The sequence below is a fragment of the Neomonachus schauinslandi genome, chromosome 11 (genome assembly GCF_002201575.2).
Source record: "Neomonachus schauinslandi chromosome 11, ASM220157v2, whole genome shotgun sequence".
NCBI classification, from domain to species: Eukaryota; Metazoa; Chordata; class Mammalia; order Carnivora; family Phocidae; genus Neomonachus; species Neomonachus schauinslandi.
Window position 1 is genome coordinate 81,766,336 of NC_058413.1, and position 23,883 is coordinate 81,790,218.

The window sequence follows — 23,883 nt, forward strand, 5'->3', positions numbered from 1 at the left end:
GGGAATAGGAGTCCATGAACAGTGGCCTTTATTGAGCAGATAGATGCTTCAGAATAGCATTTGGCATGGGATAACATCTTTAAAAAGTCAGATTTTTATGTTCCTACTAATACTGAATGTGAAAGTGAGGCTGTTTGAAACCTGGATTTGGATTCTTAAAAAGAGAGTAGTAACTGTTTTGTATAAGATTATTATGACTCAGATTTAGCTGGTCATCTTTTTGTTTTCCATATAATGTAATTAATGCTGTGTAAAATGTCTAGACAGTATCCCTGAATTGGTGGTGTGATTACGTACGGTTCCTTTAATTGTCCTGATGGATGAGAAGAGGTGGGAAAGGAAGCTGAGTTCTTAGGAAGGTGTCTTTGGAGGTGTTGAAGTTTTCTGTTTCAGGTACCTGAAAAGTGCTGTCCTCTGCCACTCTAAAAGGAATGCTCCAGGAAGCATTCCTTGGAATGTTAATTTCTTTTAACTTTCCAGCTGACAAAAAAAAACAAAATTATCTCTCTTCCCCAGTTTATCAAGCTAGAAAGATTGGTGAGTTTAATCCAGTCAAGGCTGAAATGTGCCCTTTTAGTCCCAGTAAATGTAACAGCAAGACGAGTGCTGAATGTTACCCATTGACTGTGGTTTCTGGCTTCTCATGATGCAAAGCCCTTTGACTCGGCTTCCAGCCCCGAGCATGTGAATCCTTTGCATGATTTATGTTACCGTTGGATTTATTTGTACAGTTGGTTAAGCCAGTTATTCACTAGGGGGTAGACTGCACTATCTTGCGCATCAGTTACCTCTATTGGTATATATTCTTGACCTAAATTCTGAGTAGATGAGCATTGGACATCAAGTCAAAGCGCACAAATTGAAGCTCAGAGCAGCCTGTCTTCTTGCGGAAGAGTGGATTCTGTCTGATCTCATTTTCACGTGAATTACTTCAGATCTGAGGAGAAAATGCAGGTAGTTCTAAGAATTGCTGTGCTGTGGGAGTTTTAACTGTAGTAAAGGAAGGTAAAGTCTTGTTTCTGGGGGAATGGTTTTTGTTTACTTAATGGTTTTCTCCACTCTTGGTCATAGAGAGCTTACCAGAGTAACCCTTGTTTAGAAAGAACTTCACCTGATGCTGTGACCAAACTTGTTTGCCCTTTAGCCGGGTCTACTAAATAGCAGTTTGTGTAGAACATACTGACTGACGGCTCCTAGATCAGCAGGGGCTCCTAGCTGGCCTCATGTGAACTTCTCCTCAGGGGAGTCCCTTTACGAAATAGAGTTTTGTTGATTTTGTGTTCAGCATTATTTCAGGCTGTTCCCTTATCTCCTAGGTGAGTGGTCAGAGTGCCTCTGTTTGCCCTGGAGCTTTTACCTAGGTTTACTTCAATTATGTTTCCGGAACTACCTTCTCTGAGTTTTAATCAATGTGTATGCTTTGAATACAAAGTGATTTTAATACTAGCCTCAGGAGGACCATTAGGGGAAGGTGAATCTCCCTCGTGTCCTGTACATTCCAAAGCCAAGAATCACTTTGGGTCGTCCTCGTCACTGCGCCTCCCTCCTTGAGAGCAGACTGGTGCCCCTGTGTAGGTGGAAATTGCATTTAACTCTGAAATGAAATTAAAACATTAGTCTGGACAGTGTAAATGAATCAGAGCCAGCCCTGCACCACCCCATGCTGACCCCTGAGCAAACACCTGTGCCTTGGCCTTCTCTCCCCTACTAGACAAACTATCTGGGGCCTGCGGTTGGATAACCTGGCTTTTGTCCATGTACATTTGGCTTTGGAAACCACTAGTGTTTTGCCCTTCAGATCGGTGCAGTGCTCGTGACATCTGTGTCTCCCTGGGTAGCCTGGTATGTGCATGTCGGACGCCTCTTCCAGATTTGGGGGCACAGGAGAAAGGAGAGTGCCTGGGGCTTGCTGATGAGTCCAGAGCTCGGTGAGAGTGCTTCACTGTCTGTGCTGACCCAAACTGGGAGGCTCTTGTAATGAATCCCAATTCTTGAAAAAGTCCCAATTACGAAAATTGGTTTTTGTTCATTATTGAGAGCAACAAACCTCAAGTTGAGGGGGGGGAAGCCAACTGTTCATTTTCAGGTGGTGGTTTGTCGTTGGCATCATCCATGAGGACCACAGAATTCTACCTGAAGGGCAGTTTGGGGTCAGTTGGTTATTTTCCCACATTTGAAGTGTAGCTGAGTAATAACACCTTGTTAGAATTTTGAAAGGAATCCTGGTAGAAAAAGCCTTTATGCTGACCTTGGATTCAAAAAGGAGGCTCTTGAGCAAGGACAGACAGAAGAAGCTAAATTTGTATCTTGCTTTTTGGTCTGAACGAAGCTGTGTATTGGGATAGATTTCATATCCCTTTGCCTTATTCACAGTTTCCCCCCTGCCCCTCAGCATTCTCGGTGTAATTTTAGAGGCTGTCTGCAAACAGCAAACGGGTCTCTTTCTTCTCTCTCCCCTTCTTTGCAGTTTCGGGGAGTTTTGCCTGGCTCACCTGTTACTGAAGAGGAACCCTGTCATGTTCTTCCAGCACTTCATTGAGTGTATCTTCCACTTCAATAACTACGAGAAGCATGAGAAGTATAACAAGTTCCCCCAGTCCGAGAGGTCAGCGGAGCTCTCGGGAAGGGCCGGGCGAGCAGGGGGAGGTGGGCAGCTGCGTGTACAAGTGAAGAGGCACAGACTCTGGCCCCAGTGCGGCTTGCAGCCGGCCTGCCTTCTCTGGGCAGGGTGATGTGAGCCCGTTCAGCCTGCGATAGCGTCCTGAGGGACGCGCCGTCCTCTCGTCTGTGCACTTAACGCCTTGGGCAGACAGCTTTTGAGGGTGCTGCGAACTGCTACTGAAATTAACATCCTTGTACCCTTGCCCATGTGTTGTGGTAAAATTGTCCTGTTTCACCGTAGAGAGAAACGGCTGTTTTCACTGAAGGGAAAGACAAACAAGCAGAAACGAATGAAAATCTACAAATTTCTTCTGGAGCACTTCACAGATGAACAGCGATTCAATATCACTTCCAAAATCTGTCTTAGTATTTTGGGTAGGCCTGGTGTAATTGGGATAAAATGTATATTTAAAAATGAAATGCCCTATGGCTAATGGCTCAGCAGACCTGTAGTAAATGAGACCCTGATACTACGGGAAGACCCCGTTTTTTTCCTTCTTTGACATCAGCTGTGCCCATGCAGACCCCCACTCGAAGCCAAGGTGGGCCCTCCTAGCTCTGTGGGATACCCTTCCCCCCTGGGGCTGGGCTGTTTCTCAGAAGCTGATCTTCTGTGCTCTCTCTCAGCATCCTTTGCCGACGGCATCCTGCCCCTAGACATGGAAGCCAGTGAATTGCTCTCAGATACATTTGAGGTCCTCAGCTCAAAGGAGATCAAGCTTTTGGCCATGAGATCTAAAGCAGATAAGGACCTCCTTATGGAAGAAGATGACACGGCCTTGGCCAGTGCGGTCATGCAGGAAGCTCAGAAGCAGCTCATCTCGCAAGTGAGTGTGTCGTTCCACAAATGGGCCTGGTTACACCCCTGTGTTCCTCCGTCCACCTGCTGAGTAAAGGTGGTCGACCTCAGATCAGGGTCTTATTCTCACCCATGGCCTTAACACTCACCCCAGTGATGACGATTCTGCCTCTGTGTTTCTAGCTCCACCTCCTCTCATGGCCTGAACCCATCCCATTGGTCTGCTTGGATGTGCCACAGGCATCTCAGGCTTCCTCTGTCAAAACTGAGTTACTCCTCTCTTCTCCCTCCTCCTCGTCTCTTCTCCCGCAGTCTCTGTTGTGGAGAAGGAAGCCATTATCTACCAAGTTGTACACAAGGGAACTCAGTACTACCCCACTCTGGAGTCCAGCATGCCACTGAATCTGTCTTAGTATTTTAGAAGCCACAGTATCTGTCTGGCTTCCTTTGGCCAGAGTGTGAAAATTGGGATCAGACTGATTTAGAGCGGCGCTTGATTGCCGTAGTCCTCACCAGGGTCCAGTTCTTACACTAGCCTCGATCACTAGGTTGTATTTCCCACCTGAGTCCTGAAAGCTTTGGACCCTGAAGAAATAGACTTTGACGCCATCCAGTGTGTCCCCAGATGCGGTCCATTTTATCTCACAAACCCATCTCTCTCACCCATTCTGACCAGTTCTGTACTTACTTCAGCTGGTGCCATTCCCAGTGGTTTCCTCACTCAGCATGCTTTGTGTCTCTAGTTTTTTCTGGTCCAGCCTGTGTACCGCCTTGCTGCCACAGCAGTCTTTCTTAAGGACAAATTTGATCATCTTATTCTCCTGCTTAAAAGAGACTAGAGGCAGATTGGCTGCAGAGGGCAGCAGGGAATTTCAGGGTGATGGATTACGGGTGATTATGCAGACTGTGGTGTTGGTTACTCACTCTGTACTGTTGTCAGATGCGTCAGACTGTTCACTGAACATGGATAAATTTCACTGCATATAAGTTATACCTCACTAATGCTACCTTTAGTCTGTAGTTTGGTGGCTTCCTGTCACCTTCTGAATAAAATCCTTATTCTTCTCCCAGGCACATGGGACTCTTGCCCCTGCAGCTCCCGTCTCCATGCTCCCCTCCCTGACCTCCCCATTCCAGGTCCCTGTTGGTCCCTCGAGCGGGAGGTGTGCGTTCCTGCTGCTGTGCCTTTGCACACTGTCTGTCCGCCCGCGGGGCCTCTCCCACCCTGTCCTCCTTTCCTGCCGCCAAATTCCTACATCTTTTCAAAAGATGCGCCTGCCTTCTTAGGCATCCCTCTTGTGTAAGTTCCTCACCGTCCTGCCACTGGTCACACCGTGCCACACATCCCAGCACACAGTCTGGTCTAGAAGGAGCCCGAAGGCAAGAATTCTTGGCTTCATTTTTACATCCCCAGAGGTTAGCTTTGTGCCTGCTACAGAGAAGGCATTTGATCATATTTATTGAGTTGAATGCATTTAAGCCACTTTTTAAGACTATCCCTGTACTTACCATCTGCTCAAACTCATGTTTATTAAAGTGTTTATTTCTCTACTGATTGACCTTCTATAAGACTTTTTAGAAATGGTGATTTACAAGCAAGGAACATATACTAGTGACTTTAAATAAGAAGAAAAAGAATACTTTCCGAATTCAGAAGGATAAATCTTACTACATATGTGGGCTGCTCTAATGACTATTTTTAATTCTAAGAGATTTATTAGAAAATATCTCTGGTTAGTGATCATTCACTGTTAAGAATATGAAGGCTTGGTCAAATCAGATACTATATAAATACATAAACCTTTTCTAAATGTGTGTGAAGTTATGCACACAAAAAGAGAAATACAACACTGACTCTTTCATGCTTAGCCATTCTCAACCATTTGTCATTTCACGGCAGGGATACAAAATGTCCCTTTTGGGTAGCCAGAAGTGAACTCATTTTCATTCCAAAGGGAGGATGCTGAGTGGAGGAATTGACTGGATCCCAGATGGGTTTGTGTGGTGGTTTAGAGCCTGTTGTTGTTATTCAGCCTCTTTCTAATTCCTGTTTCTTGTTTAGAAAGTAAGAATAGCGTTCATCCCCATCCTACTTCACAAAGCCTTCTGAGTGTTTTGAGGTAATGCTTGTAAAGTCTCCAAGACAAAGGTGCTGGGTCCTAGACAGTTCCCAGCATCATCATAAAAGATAAACAAGAAGTCTTTGTAGTACCGTAGATGGGCCGTTCAGAGGAGCTAGGTCAGGGAGAAGCCTTTGTCTCGGAACTTTATCCATCTAAAACATGCCTTTGTTTGTGTTACTACAGGTTCAGAAGAAGAATTTCATAGAAAATATTATTCCAATTATCATCTCCCTGAAGACCGTGCTAGAGAAAAATAAGATCCCAGCTTTGCGGGAACTCATGACCTATCTCAGGGTAAAAGATGACCTTGTGCTTTGTGGTTGGTGTCTCCCATCTCTAGCTCATTTCTCAGGATTGGTCACAGTTATGATGGTGCAGTTGGTCGGTGAACGCAGGGACTCAAAATGCTACAAAACCAGCTTTACACTTCTTTAGAATTAGACTAGCCAGACAGGCCTTTGACTGTCGGGGAGAAGAGAGAGAGAGAGTTTGACCTTAGGTTCCACAGAAGCCGGTTCTTGCCTTTTTCATGCCGTTGAGTTTATGAAGGGCTGACTCATTGTGCTGAGCATGTGTGTCCTTGATACCAGTTTGGAGATACCGTTTTGAAGACTTTCTCAACTGGGGTCAAGTACAAAGGCATCATCTTAGTTCATTCTGGTGAGGGATAAAGTGTAATTGGGCATCATGTTCAATTTGGGGATGTTTACCTTTAACACTGCCTCCACATCAGGAAATAACAGTGGGTCTTGGGGCGCACTGTTGGGGGCCGGGCTGCCGTCACTGCTAGGATCTGAGGCCATGAAAAGTTGTGGTCTAAGCACCCAAAGACATTATGTAGACTTGCCGTGCAGACATAAATAAGGCCCCTGACCTTTCTGGCAAAATTTTTCAATCAGAAATAAATGGAACAGTTTTTTTCCTTTCTCTGTTTACACTATGCTATTTCCTTCCTCAAGAAATGCTAAAAAAATTTTTTCAGTAAGGGCTACAACCAAATTACATTTAATGTAAATTCTTCAAATAGCTCTTTAAACTAAAGGAAGTTAAGGTAGGAAAGATAGGCTCATTGTGTGGGGAAAAAAATGGGAACGTCCAGTTATTCTTAGGCTTTTGCCCTGACTGTTTTAAAGCTCTGAGAGGGAAAAAAAGAGTTTAGATCCTCAAACTACTTAAAGGCTTACGAACAGTAAGTCTATCCCCTGTTGCGGAGCACACGGCCGAAGGATGGCCACACAGCTGCCCTATTTGAGCGGCACGGCTCTCATTCGTTGGCGGCCTTCTGTGGAAGCAGCTTCAGCCGCCCTCTGCCCCGACCTGTGCAGCCTCTCTTCATGGTAGCCGGAAGGGTTCATAGATTGCCTTCCCTTTGTTGGGACTTCTCTCACAGGTGGGGCTACGATAAATCTTCTCCCTCTACTACTAAGTTAGGTGAAATGGTTTCTTCCTCTTAGCCAAGAGGCCTGGTCCCTGGCAGCCCCCTGTAAGCCCTGAGAATGTTCTTAGCGTCATATGATAAAAGCTTTTCTGTCCTATCTTCAGAGGAAGACACAACGATGGGAGTAGAGCCATAGTTGCCATCCTCTGAGAAAGCTAGTGTAGACAGATGAGCAACTTTTAGACTGCACAGCTTCCTGTAACTTGCTCCAGAGGCCCTGTCGGAGCCAGGACAGTGCCAGGTATCGCCTGCCCACCTAACCTCTGACTTGAATTCCTAAGGGGCCTGCCTCAGTGACACTACAAGAGCCTTTAAACTGGTGGTGACCCAGAGCCAAGCCCGGCCACCTAGCTACATCACTGACCCCATCCCCGCCTTCAGGAATGGAAAGGGGGTGGCTTGTCAGTGGCAGTTCTGTGCCCTGGAATAAGGCCTGCTTGAGGCTCTGATTATGTGATTCCGTGTCCCTTCTTCCTCATCAGGAACCTGGGAAACTGCCTGTTGAATGGCGGGTAGACAGGACACTCCCTAAGAGATCAGAACTGATACTTAATGTCTCACGCCATGCTCCCTGGCTTCTGTGGTCAATACCAGTGCAGTTGGCCTTTCCCAGGAAAATACTATCATGTTACTTAACTTGTTGGTTGACGTACTAGAAATAGCTCTCAGCAAAACATGTCTTACTACTCCTGTTAATATTTCTCCGGTTGTGTTGCAGAGCTTATGTATTTATTCAAGAAAACACTAAAAGATGCCTCGGGGTCTGTTTTAGGAGGTGATGCAGGATTACCGTGACGAAATCAAGGATTGCTTTGCGCTAGACCGGCAGCTGGCATCAGAACTCGAGTACGACATCAAGAAGTACAGCGAGCAGCAAGCCCAGGAGCAGGGCCGAGCGAGGCAGGCAGATGTGAGTGCGGCAGCTTCCAGGGCCAGGGGGACACAGCACAAGTCGTGTGTGACCCTCCTCTCTCCAGTCCGCCCTCCGCTCCCAGCTTCCCCAGTGCTGCTCGAAACCCACGTAGGAGCCGAGGTTGGCTGGAACGAGACCTTTCGGGTTGCAGGTTGTGGACCGCTGCGTGTTCCTTTGCCACGCGTGCCACATGGATCACTGGATCAGGGAGGCTTCCCTTCCCTCCTGGCCAGGCCGCATGAACTTGTCTGGAAAGTCATCATAGTAATACCTGGGGGCTGTGTGCGAATGCCCTGAAAGCAAGCTGGTCGACGGGTTATCTGATCTGTGATTCTAGTGATCACAGCTAATTAGATCCCCCTAGGTGTCTCAGTTTGTTTGTCGTCCCCTGTTTCGAACAGAATGTCACTTGGGGTATTTCCAGTGAGCTGCTGTTCACTTCCAGACACAGTGTGTTCACCTCTCTGAGAAATCCAGACAGATCCACTGCATTAAAAACTGATGAAGGCCAACTAACTTAATCCTTTTTCTCTTTAGTGCCATGACATCTGCCATAACTTTCTGAAGAGAACGTTCTACTTGCCCAGGGCTGACATGGTTTTTGAAATAAATTACTTCTGGACTTGCTCAGGGCATGTAAAGGTTCCATTAACAACAACAAAAAAAGTGTCAGTAGATAAAGAGTCTTTATTTCTCTTCCCTGACAGGTTTCTCCGAGTTTAGAAGTAATGCCAGCTGTTGGTGGCCGGGAAGGTGCCACTGTGCCCGCTGCTGCGAGCCAGCCCTCAACACCCAGGGCGCTTGCTGGCCAAGCACCGCCTCTGTCCCCTGCCCTGGAGACTGGGCTATTGAAGAGGTTCATGCCCAAAGGCAGGTATGGAGCCGCTGCATCAGGAACGGGGCTGACTGCCTCTCACCACATTCTCCGCCGCTTCTGGGCCTTCCCCAGTGGGCATTTTGGCAGACACCTCCTCCAGGCTCCCCTCTTTCTGATTTGCAAGGAGTGTGGTTGAGGGCGCTCCCGAGAGGCAGAGGGCGGTTACTGCAGCGTTTTCGCCCTCGTCCTCTCTCCATGTCTGGCATGTTTTCCTCCTCAGGCCCATGTCCCTGAGCACCATTGCGATCCTGAATTCTGTCAAGAAAGCTGTGGAGTCCAGTAGCAGGCACCAGAGTCGGAGCACAGGAGTGTTGCCATTCCCGTTAAGCTCTCAGAGCCTGGACAAAATGTGCCATCGTGGTAAGTTCCAGGTCCGGGGCGGCTCCAGGGGGGCCGATAGAAGCCGTGGGTTTTGTACCTCAGACACAGTGAGGATACAGATGAAAAAACAGAACAAGTCTCCCTCTCATCCTTTTTTAAATGATTCTGTTTTCTTATCTTTAAAACAACTTTGGGGATTTGGGACTCTGGGTTGTCTCTTATTAGAGATTTGAAAAGAGAGTGGAGTGGAAACGTGTTCATTCTTCCCGTCTTTCCACTCCCCACACACATGCATTTGGCCTTATTTATAAAGTTGTAATCTTAGTGTGCATTTCTGGTTTGTAATCGACCTCCCTCCACATACTGATAGTAATAGTGAACATTTGCCCATGAACTTTTCTTTCTGAACTTTTCTCCCCATGGCTTCTTAGCATTCTCTCTTGTGGAAGTATTGAAACCTATTTACTGTTACCTTCTTCTCGGAAATACAGGTGTTTTTCAGTTTTTTGAAATAATGTCACAATAAAGTATATAATCTTTAGGATTGATTCCCAGCACTCAGAGGCCATGAATATTTTTAAAGCCTTTGACAGCGTCAGATTGGCTTCTGTAACTCACTGCAGTTGTATGTTGGCGGGAGCCAGTGGCCATTTTCCTGCTTAGAAACATTGGTCTTAAAATTTCCCATCTTCTTTGCCGGGCTTTATAGATCAAAACCGGTTATGGTTTTAATTTCCTTCTCTTTCTTTCTTTTTTTTTAAAGATTTTATTTATTTATTTGACAGAGAGAGACATAGCGAGAGAGGGAACACAAGCAGGGGGAGTGGGAGAGGGAGAAGCAGGCTTCCCGCGGAGCAGGGAGCCCGATGCGGGGCTCGATCCCAGGACCCTGGGATCATGACCTGAGCCGAAGGCAGACGCTTAACGACTGAGCCACCCAGGCGCCCCTTAATTTCCTTTTCTTTGAATCCTAGTGAAATTGGACAATGTTTCTCATGTTTATCATTTTTTGGTATCTTTCTGAGTTACTTCATTATAAGAACAATTTATTTGGGATATTAACTTTATCATAGATCTTGCTAATGTGTTGGGGTTTTTTGGACAGCTAAAACTTTCTGTTTTATCCTAGCAACCTCCTACAGCTTGGAGCAGGAGTCCAGTGGAGCTGTGGACCACGTAACTAAACGAGCGATCAGTACTCCTGAGAGTAAGTACTCCTGTGACAAGCCGGCTTCTGCTGAGACTCTCCTCAGTCACCGTGTGTCTGCGGGACTCCTCCTGTTGGAAGATAGGTCTTTCCCTAGATGCGGGCGCTCCTGGTGGTCAGCAGCATTGTGGTGCCTTGTCACACGGCATCTCGTGACAATTATAACTCAGCAGCCTGAGCACTAGCTGACTGTCGGTCGAGCGGTCTTCTAAGTGCTTTACGGGTATGCGCTCAGTTAAACTCCCAGCCGCCGTGAGGCTCCCTGTTAGGCAGGCAGGGAGGCTGAGGCACAGCTTGCTATTCTAGAGCCAGCACTTGCGCAGCCCTGCTTTGTAGCGGTCCCGAGTCCACGCCGGCAGGCACCGGCTACGGCATCGAGGCTGGCCCCAGAGCCAGCTGAGCCTGCGGGCTCACTGGCCTCTTGAGGACCCACCACCAGCTGTGCTGAGAGCCTCTGTCTTCTCACTCCCATGGGGTGGTTTTTCTAATCTTCTGTTATTTCCTGTTATTTCAAAGTCGAGGTGAGTTAGAAGTGTAGAGGATTTTTTCCCATTACCTTGTTTTATAGCTTCTTAGGTCCACGGTGTGTCTCGGTGTGCCTCCCGCCTCTTTGCTGTCCACCTCCCCCTTCCTCTGCCCGCCAGCCCCGGGCTGGGGTCTCGGGGTCCTGCATACACCCCCTCTTGCCTGGCGCGGGGCGTTCATGTGCCACGTCCTCACCTAGAACTTCCCGTTTCCCGGTGGCCACTGCTTCACCCTCCAGCAGCAGCCCTCCCTGACCCTTCAGACGAGATGAGGTGCCCCCCTCCTAGCACTCTGACCTCCTCAGCAGTACTCGCCACACCTCCACACACAGCGGACTCTCGAACAGCAGGGGTTTGAACTGCACGGGTCCACTTGTGTGCAGATTGTTTACAGTGCAGCACCATAAATTGTCTTAATAGCATTTGTGATTGTCTTAATAGCATTTCCTGTTCTCCAGCTTACTTTATTGTAAGAATACAGTATGCGATGCATATAACATACAAAATATGTGTTAGTCGACTGTTGATATTACTGGTAAGGCTTCCTTCTGGTCAACAGTAGGCTACTGGTAGTTAACTTTGGGGGGAGTGAAAAGTTATATACAGATTTTCGACTGAACTCCCACATTGTTCAGGGTCAGCTGTTCTGCCTCATCTGTCCTTGCAGTTAGTTTGTAAGCTGTTTTACTCTTTACTGTACCCACTGGGCCTGCCACAGTGCCCGGAACATGGGAGGAGCGAAACAGGTTAGTGAGTTAAGCGATGGGACGAATGGCAGAGCTGGGACCTGAAGCCAGGTCTCCCAATTGCAGTACCTGTGTCCTTCTACAGCCTTTGTTCTCGCAGTGCTGCTCTTGGGTGTGACTGCAAGATGAGAACATGTTAAGGTGTTCTTCTCTTTGGTAATGGTGCAACGCAGGAGCAAGGCATTCATTTAGTTGTGTGTTCAGTCAGTACAAACTTATTGAGCACCTAGTGTGTTCTGGCTAGTTGCTGGGCAGTTCTATGACCTGTGATGCTATGATCTGTTAGAGTGTTTACCGGGTTATAGAGAATTTCCATCAAGTCCTCCTTTTAAGGGAATAATATTAACGGATGAACAGAACTCCGAACCCACATCTCCTTAGATGACAACTGAATCGTGACTGCTTTGTCATTAAAGCAGTAATTTGGGGTTTTGTATATTGAACAGGTGTAATGTTATATATGTGAAAAATTCAACCTCTGAAACAGACAAATTTTCTGTATGTTCTTTGTTTCTGGTTCAGAGGAACCGAGTGCTTCTATTTTGGCATTAGGAACCATATGCTGCAGAAACGGGGGGGAATGCATCTCATTTTAGTTTTGCTCATCCCCAGGAGTCCCTGATTTCAGTCTTTGGTTTCCTAGCAGCCTAAGTTCCTCAGCAGTGGAGCCTGGCGTGCTGCATTAATACTGCTTGGATTTGCATGCACGGAGTCATCTTTGCACTGAAAATAAGACCCTCGGGTGTCCCCAGGTCAACAGAGTGCTTTTTCTCTCTTTAGGCTCTTGAATATAAAATTCGTGGCCATCTTTCCTTATTCTGAACCAGGAAGGAATGCTTGAAGAAGGGTCTCCTATTAGCTCTGCTTCCTGGGAGAATTATCAGATCATGTAAAAACACTCAGTTCTGTTTTCTCTGTGGTTTGTAGATACACATTCTGTTGACAACTCTTAGGTGGGGTGACTGTCAGGAAGTGGTCTCAGCTGTACAAAGGCAGGAGGACAAATGCTAGGCAGCTCCACTGTTCGGGCACACTGGTGGTATTCAGCAGGAGCAAAGTGGCTTTGCTAAATGGAAATGAGTCCTTTTCAGAGCTAGATCTTAACTGGAAATCCGTGCAGGGTTCAGCAAGTCCCTCTTACTGCTGTCAGTCAAGGCAGCAGAGATGCTCCTGCCTTTGGTTGTAAGCGCTTACAAAGCGCACAGGGGATCTGAGAGCCACCGCATAGTGGCCTTCGCCGAGGTTGGAGACCTATAACCTGGATGTGCTCAGGCTTCCAAACTGGAAAAGGAGTGTGTACGTAGGGAAGGGGAGTTTGAACTGCAGCACGAGGAGACACCTCCCAGAAACAGGAATAGGCACAACTGAGCTATTGAGTGGGAGCACGATGAAGATGCTGGTCTCAGTTGGGACTGTGAGGCATGAGAGGCTCCTTCTCCTTAAGTCGTTCACGGGCACATAGTACTACAGATGCACTGTGGACTTTAAAACAGACTGGAAAGATCTAATCGGTACTCCTAAGAAGGCTACAGTGCAGGGGAGAAAGTTTACATCACACATGTTCTTGGGAGGCTTGTGGGCTCTGACGGACAGTCAGCAGCCAGCTATGGAGCCTTGTTCTGTTCCTGACAAGTGTGGTGACAGCTCATGCAGAGAGGTACAGGACACAAAGTAGGGAGCAAGGCCCTGGGAGAGGCATCGCCACCCAGGTCTCAAAGGACCGGCATGGTGGTCGGATGAGGGAGGCGCTCCAGGCAGCAGAATTGCGTGCCCAGACGAGGGCCCGCAAGAGGTCGGTGACCGGATACGGCGGCCGGCAGCGTGTGAATGCAGCACCCGGGTTCCGAAAGGCAGCTGGGGGCCGGCTCGCACAAAGGTGGTTCTGTCCAGCTCAGACACTGAGCCGGCGGGACCCGAAGCAGAGCGGCCACCTCACCACATTTTAGACTTAATTCTAGTGACGCAGGGAATAAGAGCTAAGAAATTACAATAGTTGTTAACCTTTATTCAGCACTTACCTTGTACCAAGTCCTGTGTTAAGGACTTAACATAAATAATCTCATTGAATCCCTACAACTCCATTGAGGCGGGTACATCTGTGTCCCATTTTGGAGATAAAGAAACTTGAGGTTTTTAGAGTAGTTCACACAGCTGGTAAGACCGCAAGCCAGAATTCAAGTGTGATTCGAGTCTGTTCCTACCCTCTGCTCCCTGCCTCCTAGGGGCGAACTGAAAGAAGAGGTGGCCCTGGGTGGAGAGCACTGTGCTAAGTCAGGGGGAGAGGAGCGCACATCGGGTGAGAGAAGGAGAGGAAGCGGCAGAAGGAGGAGCTAGGAGGAAGGCGAATGTAACCGCTTAGTGATTAGGTTCATGGAGAAGGAGCCTCTCATGCCTCACAGTCCCAACTGGGACAGTCCATTGATAAGACTGAGGTTCGGAAGGAACGTGCTGAGGAGCGGGGGTAACGAGGTGGCCAGGTGTCTTCAGGGAGTGCAGCATAGTAGGAGACACAGGACTTGGGAGAGAGGCCGGAGTTGGGGGGTCACTGGTGTGTTGGCAGTAACCGGAGATGTGCGGTGGGTGAGAAGCCAGGGGCAGTGGCCAGTGGGAGTGCAGGGGACCACAAAGCCATGTGAGGGAGTGGTCAGAGGAGGGAGCCAGGAGACTACGGATGGGATGAGTGTCCAGGAGGACAGTCTCCAACTTCATTGAGTCCCGCACGAAGGTCACACTGAGGCCTGAGAGGGCCCCTGGATTGGATTTGATGGTGCTTAGGAAGTGATACAAGTGACTGAGTAAAACTGTAGTGGAAGCTCCACCTGACCTTGCTCGGGTGACTTTATGTAGGTCTGCTTCCTACTGGCTTTTCGTTAATGCTGTCGTTGTCCCCAAATTTACCCAGGGACCATCAATGATGTCACATTTGGAGCAGGAGTCAGCTACATAGGCACCCCACGGACACCTTCTTCAACCAAAGGCAAGTTCCTTTCCTGTCAGATGCATTAGGTACTTCTGAGTTCTGGGAAATCTGAATTTGTGTCTAACTCCCTTTCAGAGAAAATTGAAGCCCAGTGTCAAGGAAATGACATTTTATGTTTATCGCTTCCTGATAAACCGTAAGTTTACCAAGAGTTCCTTTTGAGGTAAATGTTTTTGTCAGGGTTTTATCTTTAGTTCCAGAATGACTGTCTGTTTCCTTTCCCTAGGCCTCCACAGCCTCAGCAGTGGAATGTGAAGTCCCCAGCCAGAAATAAAGATAACCCAGCCCCCAGCAGGAGGTCACTCCGAAAGACCCCCCTGAAAACAGCCAACTAAAACCGTCGTTCGGGAGTGTCTGGGAAGCAAGAGCTCTAAGGACATATTGTCTCCTGCCTGTGGAAAGACAGAGTCCACCTTCCTTACCCCCAGGGAGGAGGAGGCTTTTAACTGTGTGATACCAGAGTTTTTTCTTATGACTGTGGCACTCTGACTGTTCACCTGTGTGGTGAACAACATTTTACATTTCTCTTTATGCAATATGTGGTTAAAAAAAAAAAAGAAAAAATTGTAATATAATAGAGAAATGCCATAGCTATTTAATATTCTAACTTTACTCCATTCATTCTGATAAAGCATACTCTGGTCTTTAAGGAACACAACGGATCAGCTTTCTTTTATATAAATGAATCCTCTGTTATCTGGGTCGGAATTCCCTACAGGACAATAGTTTCCTGTATCTAATGATGAAATTTTGATTGTAATTATTTTTTTTATTCTTATTTATAAATTGCAGGTTTTAAAGTGTACAGCTTTCTAAAATGGAATAATAAAGGTTAAGCATAAATACAGCCTTCTGGTATTCAATAGAATATTTCTACTTTTAGAACAGGGCTTTTTAATTTACATTAAGTGTTTGTTTAAGAATAATAAAACCCTCCCAGACTCAAGAACTGTGAGAAATAAATGTCTGTTGTTAAAGAAAAAGAATAATAAAACCCAACTTTCCTTTTAGGAAAAAAAAAATGACTCCCTTTGTCTTTAAGGCTCAGCTCATCTGTTCCTGTGCCTCTGTCCCGGACAGAAGCTGTCTGCCTCCTAACAGCACATGTCCTTCTGTCCTCTTCATACGTAAACGCGGGCCTGTGCCTGAAAGTTCGTCTATGTGCGGCATGCACTAACGCTGGTTTGTGTTAACAGTCCACAAAGACTGCTCCCACGGGGATGGGGGGGGTGCTTTGGTGTCTTTTGCTGATGCCATTAGGTAACCTTAATCACGTGTGCATTCATGTTTTGTCCAAGAGTGACCAGGAAGAAATTCAGTCAGTTCACATTTTAACCCAGCACTACAGAAGCAGAAGTACAGGGTTACTGTGTTGATATGTTTTTAGTATAAATGTGGTAGTTGGATTAGAGGGGTAGGATGTCACTGTGCTCTGTTCTGCAGTTCTCCCATACATGAACAGTGACACACGTGGACAGGTCATTCATTGGCAGAGAGAGTCACAAAGCGGCTCTTGAGTAAAGACACTTATCTCCAAATCAAGCAGATGGTAATTGATGGCAGTCTCTCTTTAAACCTGGGATCGTGCCATTTTAAGTGTACTTGCCTACCAAAATGCTAGGAAAACGAGGTAAACTCAACGTAAGAGTACATAAGGAAGAGAAAAAACGAGGCAAAGTGGATTTTTTAAAAGCTTTTATAAATGAGGTTTAACAAATACCAACTTACAGGTGTGTTAGTACAAGTCTGCAACGTCTATGTACAGCACAGCTACACCAGAGGCCACGATAGCCTTGCAGAGGCTTCGAGTCTTCAGTCACATTCACATCTTAAAAACATATGAATACTCCTTTTCTGTCTACGGCAACAACTTTCCAGCCTCCATACTCACTTCTGTCAGCCCCAGTTCACATGGCACAAGGCTAGGTGGTGTTACGGTCATAAGAAGGGAGTCGGGGCTGTCCTATCACTAGGACAACCAAGATGGCAGCTAGGGTGTTGCTCCCCAACAATTACAGAACGGGGACACTATCCCTTTCTACCAAGAGGGGGTGAAGATGAAGGGATATCTTAAGTCTAAGCATTCAAGACACAAACGCAAAAGAAGATGGGTACCATTAAGCAATTATGAAGAGTTGCCCACTGCTTCTGCCAAATACCCTGTGGCAGAGTATTCACAGAACATAAAAAAGAAAAGTCAACATAAGTCTCAAGTATTCAATTAAAAAAAACCCTCAAAGTATAAAAAATTAAGACACTGGAAGTTTAATCCCAAGATGACTACATCCTTCTACATAAAAACCATCCTTGAAGCACACAATGGAACTGGAGGCGCTCCTCTGAGAAGCTCCCTCTTCAAACCGCTTCACATCATGAGTTTAACACAGCAATGTATCTGAGGCGAAGAACATCTGCTCTTGAAGAACAAAGGCTTTTGAATGATGTTTCTAATGTCCCACACCCAGTGAGCAGCAGTGTCTTGGGTAGATAAAGACTTTAAAATCAAAATCAGAAAACTGCCCTTGATTCAGGCATTTCGCTTTCCTTGCCATCAGACTCTCCACCCTGGCTGCACTACCTGATGTTCTTCAAAGGGCTGGCCTCGCCGCCACCACATAATGGGTTTACTGTGAAGTGAGACACGACCTGTGGTGTCTCCGTGCTTTCTTCATGGCAAAGAGGAAAAGTGGAATTCATTTTCTTAAAAACATTATTGTAGTTTTCAGAACTGCCTTTGGCCCTGGACAGTCTGATGAACTACACAAATAAGTAAAATGAATTTTAAAACCAAACAACAGCTACTTTGTTTCATGAGCCATCCACAACGAAAAAGAGCTCTGCCACAGGGGAGCCGAAGGCTGGGATACCACAGGGAAGACACCCACCCTTCTTGAAGTGTCCACCTTACAACTGTCCAACACTATAAAGCTCATCAGCACACAAAGCCTCTGTCAGGCCAATAAAGATGGCAGTGCACGCGCTGGCTAGCCTTTGAAGTTAGTAGCCACTATGGCCTTCGAGTGGGGCACAGGACTCGAGCCCGGGGGTTGGCGAACGTGGTTTCACAGGGACATCCAAGCACTTCTGGGTGGTCTCTGGGCATAGGTAGTCTGAGTGATCTAGGAAGAGGCCGTTCAAAGCTAACCTTAGAGCTCCTTATGTTTCTTTTGGAGAGTTGCAAATAGATTTTGACATTATTCAACTGGATTTTTTTTAAAGGTTTCCTAAGTAACAATGATCGGATGTATAGACAAGGTTTCTCCTGTGAAAAATGCGGAAACTTAGGTGGAAAAAAAAAGAATGTTCCAGTAAGCTTCCTTGAGAGGATTTTGGGGGTTAAAATACTCTTTAATTATTGGCATTTTCCAATTTAACACTAGTAGCTTGGAACTCCTACCTTAAGTTGAAATTTTTTAAAAAAATAGGTATTTAACACTGTATGACAACATATTTACAATTTAAATAGAAATTTTCTTTTCAATAACCAAAATACATCTTTAGCAAAAATTTAGAATGTAAAATTTTATAAAATAAACACCCATAGAAAAGCAGAACATTATTTCAGTACCATTTCAGATTTCACCTAAGATGAAGGTTTTATGTAAATACTGGCCACCCCCCACCCCCCATGGACAAGCAGGGCTCCTACAGTTAAGAAGATCCCTTCTTCCAACAAGCAATTTACCTTCCTGATTTGGGCTGTTTTCATAAAATTCTGATCCAAACAGATTTTCCAAGATGGACACTAAAATACTGATGAACAGAACCTTCAAGAAGAATCTGCAGTGCTGGCTGGGGGCAGCTGTGAAACAAGATCATCGCATAAAACACCTCTTTTCTGGATTCCCTGGTTCAAACTCTGCAGCTGCAGGGTGTCGCAGTGGGTCGTGCTCCCAAAGCCCTGCATTACCGGTGCTACATGGCTGCCTGGTGGCCCCCCCACACAGGACTGACCCTGGCTGACGGAGGTGAGTGGCGAATAAACTGGCTTCACTGGCCTACAGTGCCCAGCCCAGCCTCTGTGGCCAAGAGCTTCCTGATCACCCTAACATTCAGGCGGGAGCCAGGCCAGAAACAGACTGGGAATCAGCCTCAGTGAAATGCAGCTTTGTTTTTTTTCTCCTTGTGATGACTACGCCCATCTCGAGGGAAATTCTTTTATTCATGTGGCTTGTTAAAAAGTAAGAAAGGAGTAGCGGTCAACTTTGGCCAAAACAAAAAGCTTTTGCGCAAGTGTCTAGCTCTGTCCAAGTGCACTTGGCTCCCGGGCTGCTCTTGATAGGAGTTTCTGGTAGAGGTATTTGCATGTGCTCCCTCAGCCACACCATCAGATTTCAGATCACAAATGATGACTTGTGTCTGAAGTCGCCCTGCAAGGCCAACACAGGGTTAGACACGGCCATCCTCTACTGACCCCAGGGCCCGAGCAGGAGAGGAAGAGTGCAAGCCAGGGCTAGGCCCCGTTTCCCTGAAGAAGAAACTTAAGGCAAAACAAATCAAATGAAACCATTCTTCAAAAGTATCATCTATTAGAGCCTGCAAACTGTGCACGCCAGGAGTGTGTACAAACATTGCACTGGGAGGGTTTCCAAGGAGGAATGTCATTTTTTCTGCTGGAAACACCTCAATTTCTAGGTTTCCTAAAGGATGTCTGCTCTGTTGCCTCACTCCTTTCCTTACCTCCTCGTCTGTCCTGATATAGTTCACTCCATCTGTCTTCCCCGGACTCTTGTAACTGAAAAAGGAGGAGAGATGCCTTCAGTGACTACTGATTTTTCATGTAATGCCAACTTAAACTTTGATTTTGTTTAAGACAGAAGACAGAAGACTTAAGACAGAAGTTAAGACTTAAGACAGAAGACAGCCTCACCTTTCCCCATTCTGTTTATTATTGATGAAGTTAAGAGTTAAGTGAAGACAGAAGACTTAAGACAGAAGTTAAGACTTAAGACAGAAGACAGGCTCACCTTTCGCCATTCTGTTTATTATTGATGAAGTAACCCCGTCTGTATGCGCAGCAGATGCCCACGGTGATCAGGGCCAGAACAGCAAGGACCACCAGGATCCCCCCAATAATGCCACCGATGTTCAGGTCATCTGGAGAAAAGAGCAATTGAGGGAAGAGAGAATACACACTATCTGGTCTTATAAAAGCCCCTGAGCCCATTGTGCCTCCTTCCTAATCCTGCATCCTTCCACTTCCCCGCTCTGCCCTCTCATGCCTACCCCAGCCAGAAAGAGCAGAGTGAGACCACTTCAACTCTTTCTAGCCCAGAACATTCAAGACCCCAGACCCCTGCTCTCACTTGTAAAAAGTACTGAGACCTCCACAACCAGTACCAAAAGATTGGGATCATTCCCTGCCTATTTTCAGACCACAATGCTTTGAAACTAGAACTCAATCACAAGAGGAAAGTCGGAAAGAACTCAAATACATGGAGGCTAAAGAGCATCCTACTAAAGAATGAATGGGTCAACCAGGAAATTAAAGAAGAATTAAAAAAATACATGGAAACCAATGAAAATGAAAACACAACTATTCAAAATTTTTGGGATGCAGCAAAGGCAGTCCTAAGAGGAAAGTATATAGCAATACCAGCCTTTCTCAAGAAACAAGAAAGGTCTCAAGTACACAACCTAACCCTACACCTAAAGGAGCTGGAGAAAGAACAGCAAATAAAGCCGAAACCCAGCAGGAGAAGAGAAATAATAAAGATCAGAGCAGAAATCAATGAAATAGAAACTAAAAGAACAGTAGAACAGATCAACGAAACTAGGAGCTGGTTCTTTGAAAGAATTCACAAGATTGATAAACCCCTGGCCAGACTTATCCAAAAGAAAAGAGAAATGACCCAAATCAACAAAATCATGAATGAAAGAGGAGAGATCACAACCAACACCAAAGATATACAAACAATTAGAAGAACATATTAGGAGCAACTCTATGCCAGCAAATTAGATAACCTGGAAGAAATGGATGCATTCCCAGAGATGGATCAACTACCAAAACTGAACCAGGAAGAAATAGAAAACCTGAACAGATCTATAACCACTAAGGAAATTGAAGCAGTCATCAAAAATTTCCCAACAAACAAAAGCCCAGGGCCAGATTGGCTTCCCAGGGGAATTCTATCAAACATTTCAAGAAGAATTAATACCTATTCTTCTGAAACTGTTCCAAAAAATAGAAATGGAAGGAAAACTTCCAAACTCGTTTTATGAGGCCAGCATTACCTTGATTCCAAAACCAAAGACCCCATCAAAAGGAGAATTACAGACCAATATCCCTGATGAACATGGATGCAAAAATTCTCACCAAAATACTAGCCAATAGGATCCAACAGTACATTAAAAGGATTATTCACCACGACCAAGTGGGATTTATCCCTGGGCTGCAAGGTTGGTTCAACATCTGCAAATCAATCAACGTGATACAATACATTAACAAAAGAAAGAACAAGAATCATATGATCCTCTCAATAGATGCAGAAAAAGCATTTGACAAAGTACAGCATCCTTTCTTGATCAAAACTCTTCAGAGTATAGGCATAGAGGGTACATACCTCAGTATCATAAAAGCCATCTATGAAAAACGTACAGTGAATATCATTCTCAATGGGGAAAAACTGAGAGCTTTCCCTCTAAGTCAGGAACATGGCAGGGATGTCCACTATCACCACTGCTATTCAACACAGTACTAGAAGCCCTAGCCACAGCAATCAGACAACAAAAAGAAATAAAAGGCATCTGAATTGGCAAAGAAGAAGTCAAACTCTCACTCTTTGCAGATGATATGATACTTTATGTGGAAAACCCAAAAGACTCCACCCCAAAACTGCTAGAACTCATACAGGAATTCAGTCAAGTGGCAGGATATAAAATCAATGCACAGAAGTCAGTGGCATTCCTATACACCACCAACAAGACAGAAGAAAGAGAAATTAAGGAGTCGATCCCATTTACAATTGCACCCCAAACCGTAAGATACCTAGGAATAAATCTAACCAAAGAGGCAAAGGATCTGTACTCAGAAAACTATAAAATACTCATGAAAGAAATTGAGGAAGACACAAAGAAATGGAAAAACGTTCCATGCTCATGGATGGGAAGAACAAATATTGTGAAGATGTCAATGCTACCTAGAGCAATCTACACATTCAATGCAATCCCCATCAAAATACCATCCACTTTTTTCAAAGAAAGGGAACAAATAATCCTAAAATTTGTATGGAACTAGAGAAGACCCCGCATAGCCAGAGGAATGTTGAAAAAGAAAAGCAAAGCCGGCGGCATCACAATTCCGGACTTCCAGCTCTATTACAAAGCTGTCATCATCAAGACAGTATGGTACTGGCACAAAAACAGACACATAGATCAATGGAACAGAGTAGAGAGCCCAGAAATGGACCCTCAACTTTATGGTCAACTCATCTTTGACAAAGCAGGAAAGAATGTCCAATGGAAAAAAGACAGTCTCTTCAACAAATGGTGTTGGGAAAATTGGACAGCCACATGCAGAAGAATGAAACTGGACCATTTCCTTACACCACACACAAAAATAGACTCCAAATGGTTGAGAGACCTCAATGTGAGACAGGAGTCCATCAAAATCCTAAAGGAGAACACAGGCAGCAACCTCTTTGACCTCAGCCGCAGCAACTTCTTCCTAGAAACATCGCCAAAGGCAAGGGAAGCAAGGGCAAAAATGAACTATTGGGACTTCATCAAGATAAAAAGCTTTTGCAAAGCAAAGGAAACAGTCAACAAAACCAAAAGACAACCGACAGAATGGGAGAAGATATTTGCAAATGACATATCAGATAAAGGGCTAGTATCCAAAATCTATAAAGAACTTATCAAACTCAACACCCAAAAAACAAAGAATCCAATCAAGAAATGGGCAGAAGACATGAACAGACACTTCTCCAAAGAAGACATCCAAATGGCCAACAGACACATGAAAAAGTGCTCTACATTGCTCGGCATCAGGGAAATCCAAATCAAAACCTCAATGAGATACCACCTCACACCGGTCAGAATGGCTAAAATTAACAAGTCAGGAAATGACATGTTGGCGGGGATGCGAAGAAAGGGGAACCCTCCTACACTGTTGGTGGGAATGCAAGCTGGTGCAGCCACTCTGGAAAACAGTATGGAGGTTCCTCAAAAAGTTGAAAATAGAGCTACCATATGATCCAGCAATTGCACTACTGGGTATTTATACTACTGGGTATTTATCCCAAAGATACAAAAGTAGGGATCCGAAAGGGTACGTGCACCCTGATGTTTATAGCAGCAATGTCCACAATAGCCAAACTGTGGAAAGAGCCAAGATGTCCATCGACAGATGAATGGATAAAGAAGATGTGGTATATATATACAATGGAAAATTATGCAGCCATCAAAAGGAATGAGATCTTGCCATTTGCAATGACGTGGATGGAACTGGAGGGTATTATGCTGAGCTTATTGAAATAAGTCAAACAGAGAAAGACATGTATCATATGACCTCACTGATATGAGGAATTCTTAATTGCAGGAAACAAACTGAGGGTTGCTGGAGTGGGGGGTGGGGTGGGAGGGAGGGGGTGACTGGGTGATAGACACTGGGGAGGGTATGTGCTATGGTGAGCGCTGTGAATTGTGCAAGACTGTTGAATCTCAGATTTGTACCTCTGAAACAAATAATGCAATATATGTTAAGAAAAAAAAAAAAAAAGGTAGCAGGAAGGGAAGAATGAAGGGGGGGATATCGGAGGGGTAGACGAACCCTGAGAGACGATGGACTCTGAAAAACAAACTGAGGGTTCTAGAGGGGAGGGGGGTGGGAGGATGGGTTAGCCTGGTGATGAGTATTGAGGAGGGCACGTTCTGCATGGAGCACTGGGTGTTATGCACAAACAATGAATCATGGAACACTACATCAAAAACTAATGATGTAATGTGTGGGGATTAACCTAACAATAAAAAAATTAAAAAAAAAAAGTACTGAGACCGCCAGAGTTCAAATGCCGTTATACTTAATCCTGTATTAAAAGGGGCTTAGCGGGCGCCTGGGTGGCTCAGTTGGTTAAGCGACTGCCTTCGGCTCAGGTCATGATCCTGGAGTCCCAGGATCGAGTCCCACATCGGGCTCCCTGCTCAGCAGGGGGTCTGCTTCCCCCTCTGCCCTCTTCCCTCTCGTGCTCTCTGTCTCTCATTCTCTCTCTCTCAAATAAATAAAATCTTTAAAAAAAAAAAAAATAAAGGGCGCCTGGGTGGCTCAGTTGGTTAAGCGACTGCCTTCGGCTCAGG

The 23,883-nt window shown here is 45.6% G+C and overlaps 2 protein-coding genes across 3 annotated transcripts in view; one reads left to right on the plus strand and one right to left on the minus strand.

The window, feature by feature from the left end:
- Positions 1-15,164, plus strand: part of NCAPD3 (non-SMC condensin II complex subunit D3) — a 62,696-nt gene extending 47,532 nt beyond the window's left edge. The window contains exons 25-35 of one of the 2 annotated variants that reach the window (XM_021696237.2): positions 2,468-2,605; positions 2,903-3,036; positions 3,289-3,488; positions 5,767-5,877; positions 7,794-7,997; positions 8,642-8,808; positions 9,032-9,171; positions 10,262-10,339; positions 14,512-14,586; positions 14,665-14,725; positions 14,816-15,164. In XM_021696237.2, coding sequence (XP_021551912.1) covers positions 2,468-2,605; positions 2,903-3,036; positions 3,289-3,488; positions 5,767-5,877; positions 7,794-7,997; positions 8,642-8,808; positions 9,032-9,171; positions 10,262-10,339; positions 14,512-14,586; positions 14,665-14,725; positions 14,816-14,924 — 1,417 coding nt within the window. In that variant the 3' untranslated portion in view covers positions 14,925-15,164. The remainder of the gene's footprint in view (positions 1-2,467; positions 2,606-2,902; positions 3,037-3,288; positions 3,489-5,766; positions 5,878-7,793; positions 7,998-8,641; positions 8,809-9,031; positions 9,172-10,261; positions 10,340-14,511; positions 14,587-14,664; positions 14,726-14,815) is intronic. The other variant, XM_044919319.1, reaches the window with a different exon arrangement.
- A 3,262-nt stretch (positions 15,165-18,426) lies between these two features.
- The window catches only part of JAM3 (junctional adhesion molecule 3), a 103,865-nt gene continuing 98,408 nt past the window's right edge, over positions 18,427-23,883 (minus strand). The window contains 3 exon segments of the mRNA XM_021696406.2: positions 18,427-18,959; positions 19,270-19,324; positions 19,557-19,686. Of these exon segments, the coding sequence (XP_021552081.1) occupies positions 18,924-18,959; positions 19,270-19,324; positions 19,557-19,686 (221 nt within the window). The 3' untranslated portion in view covers positions 18,427-18,923.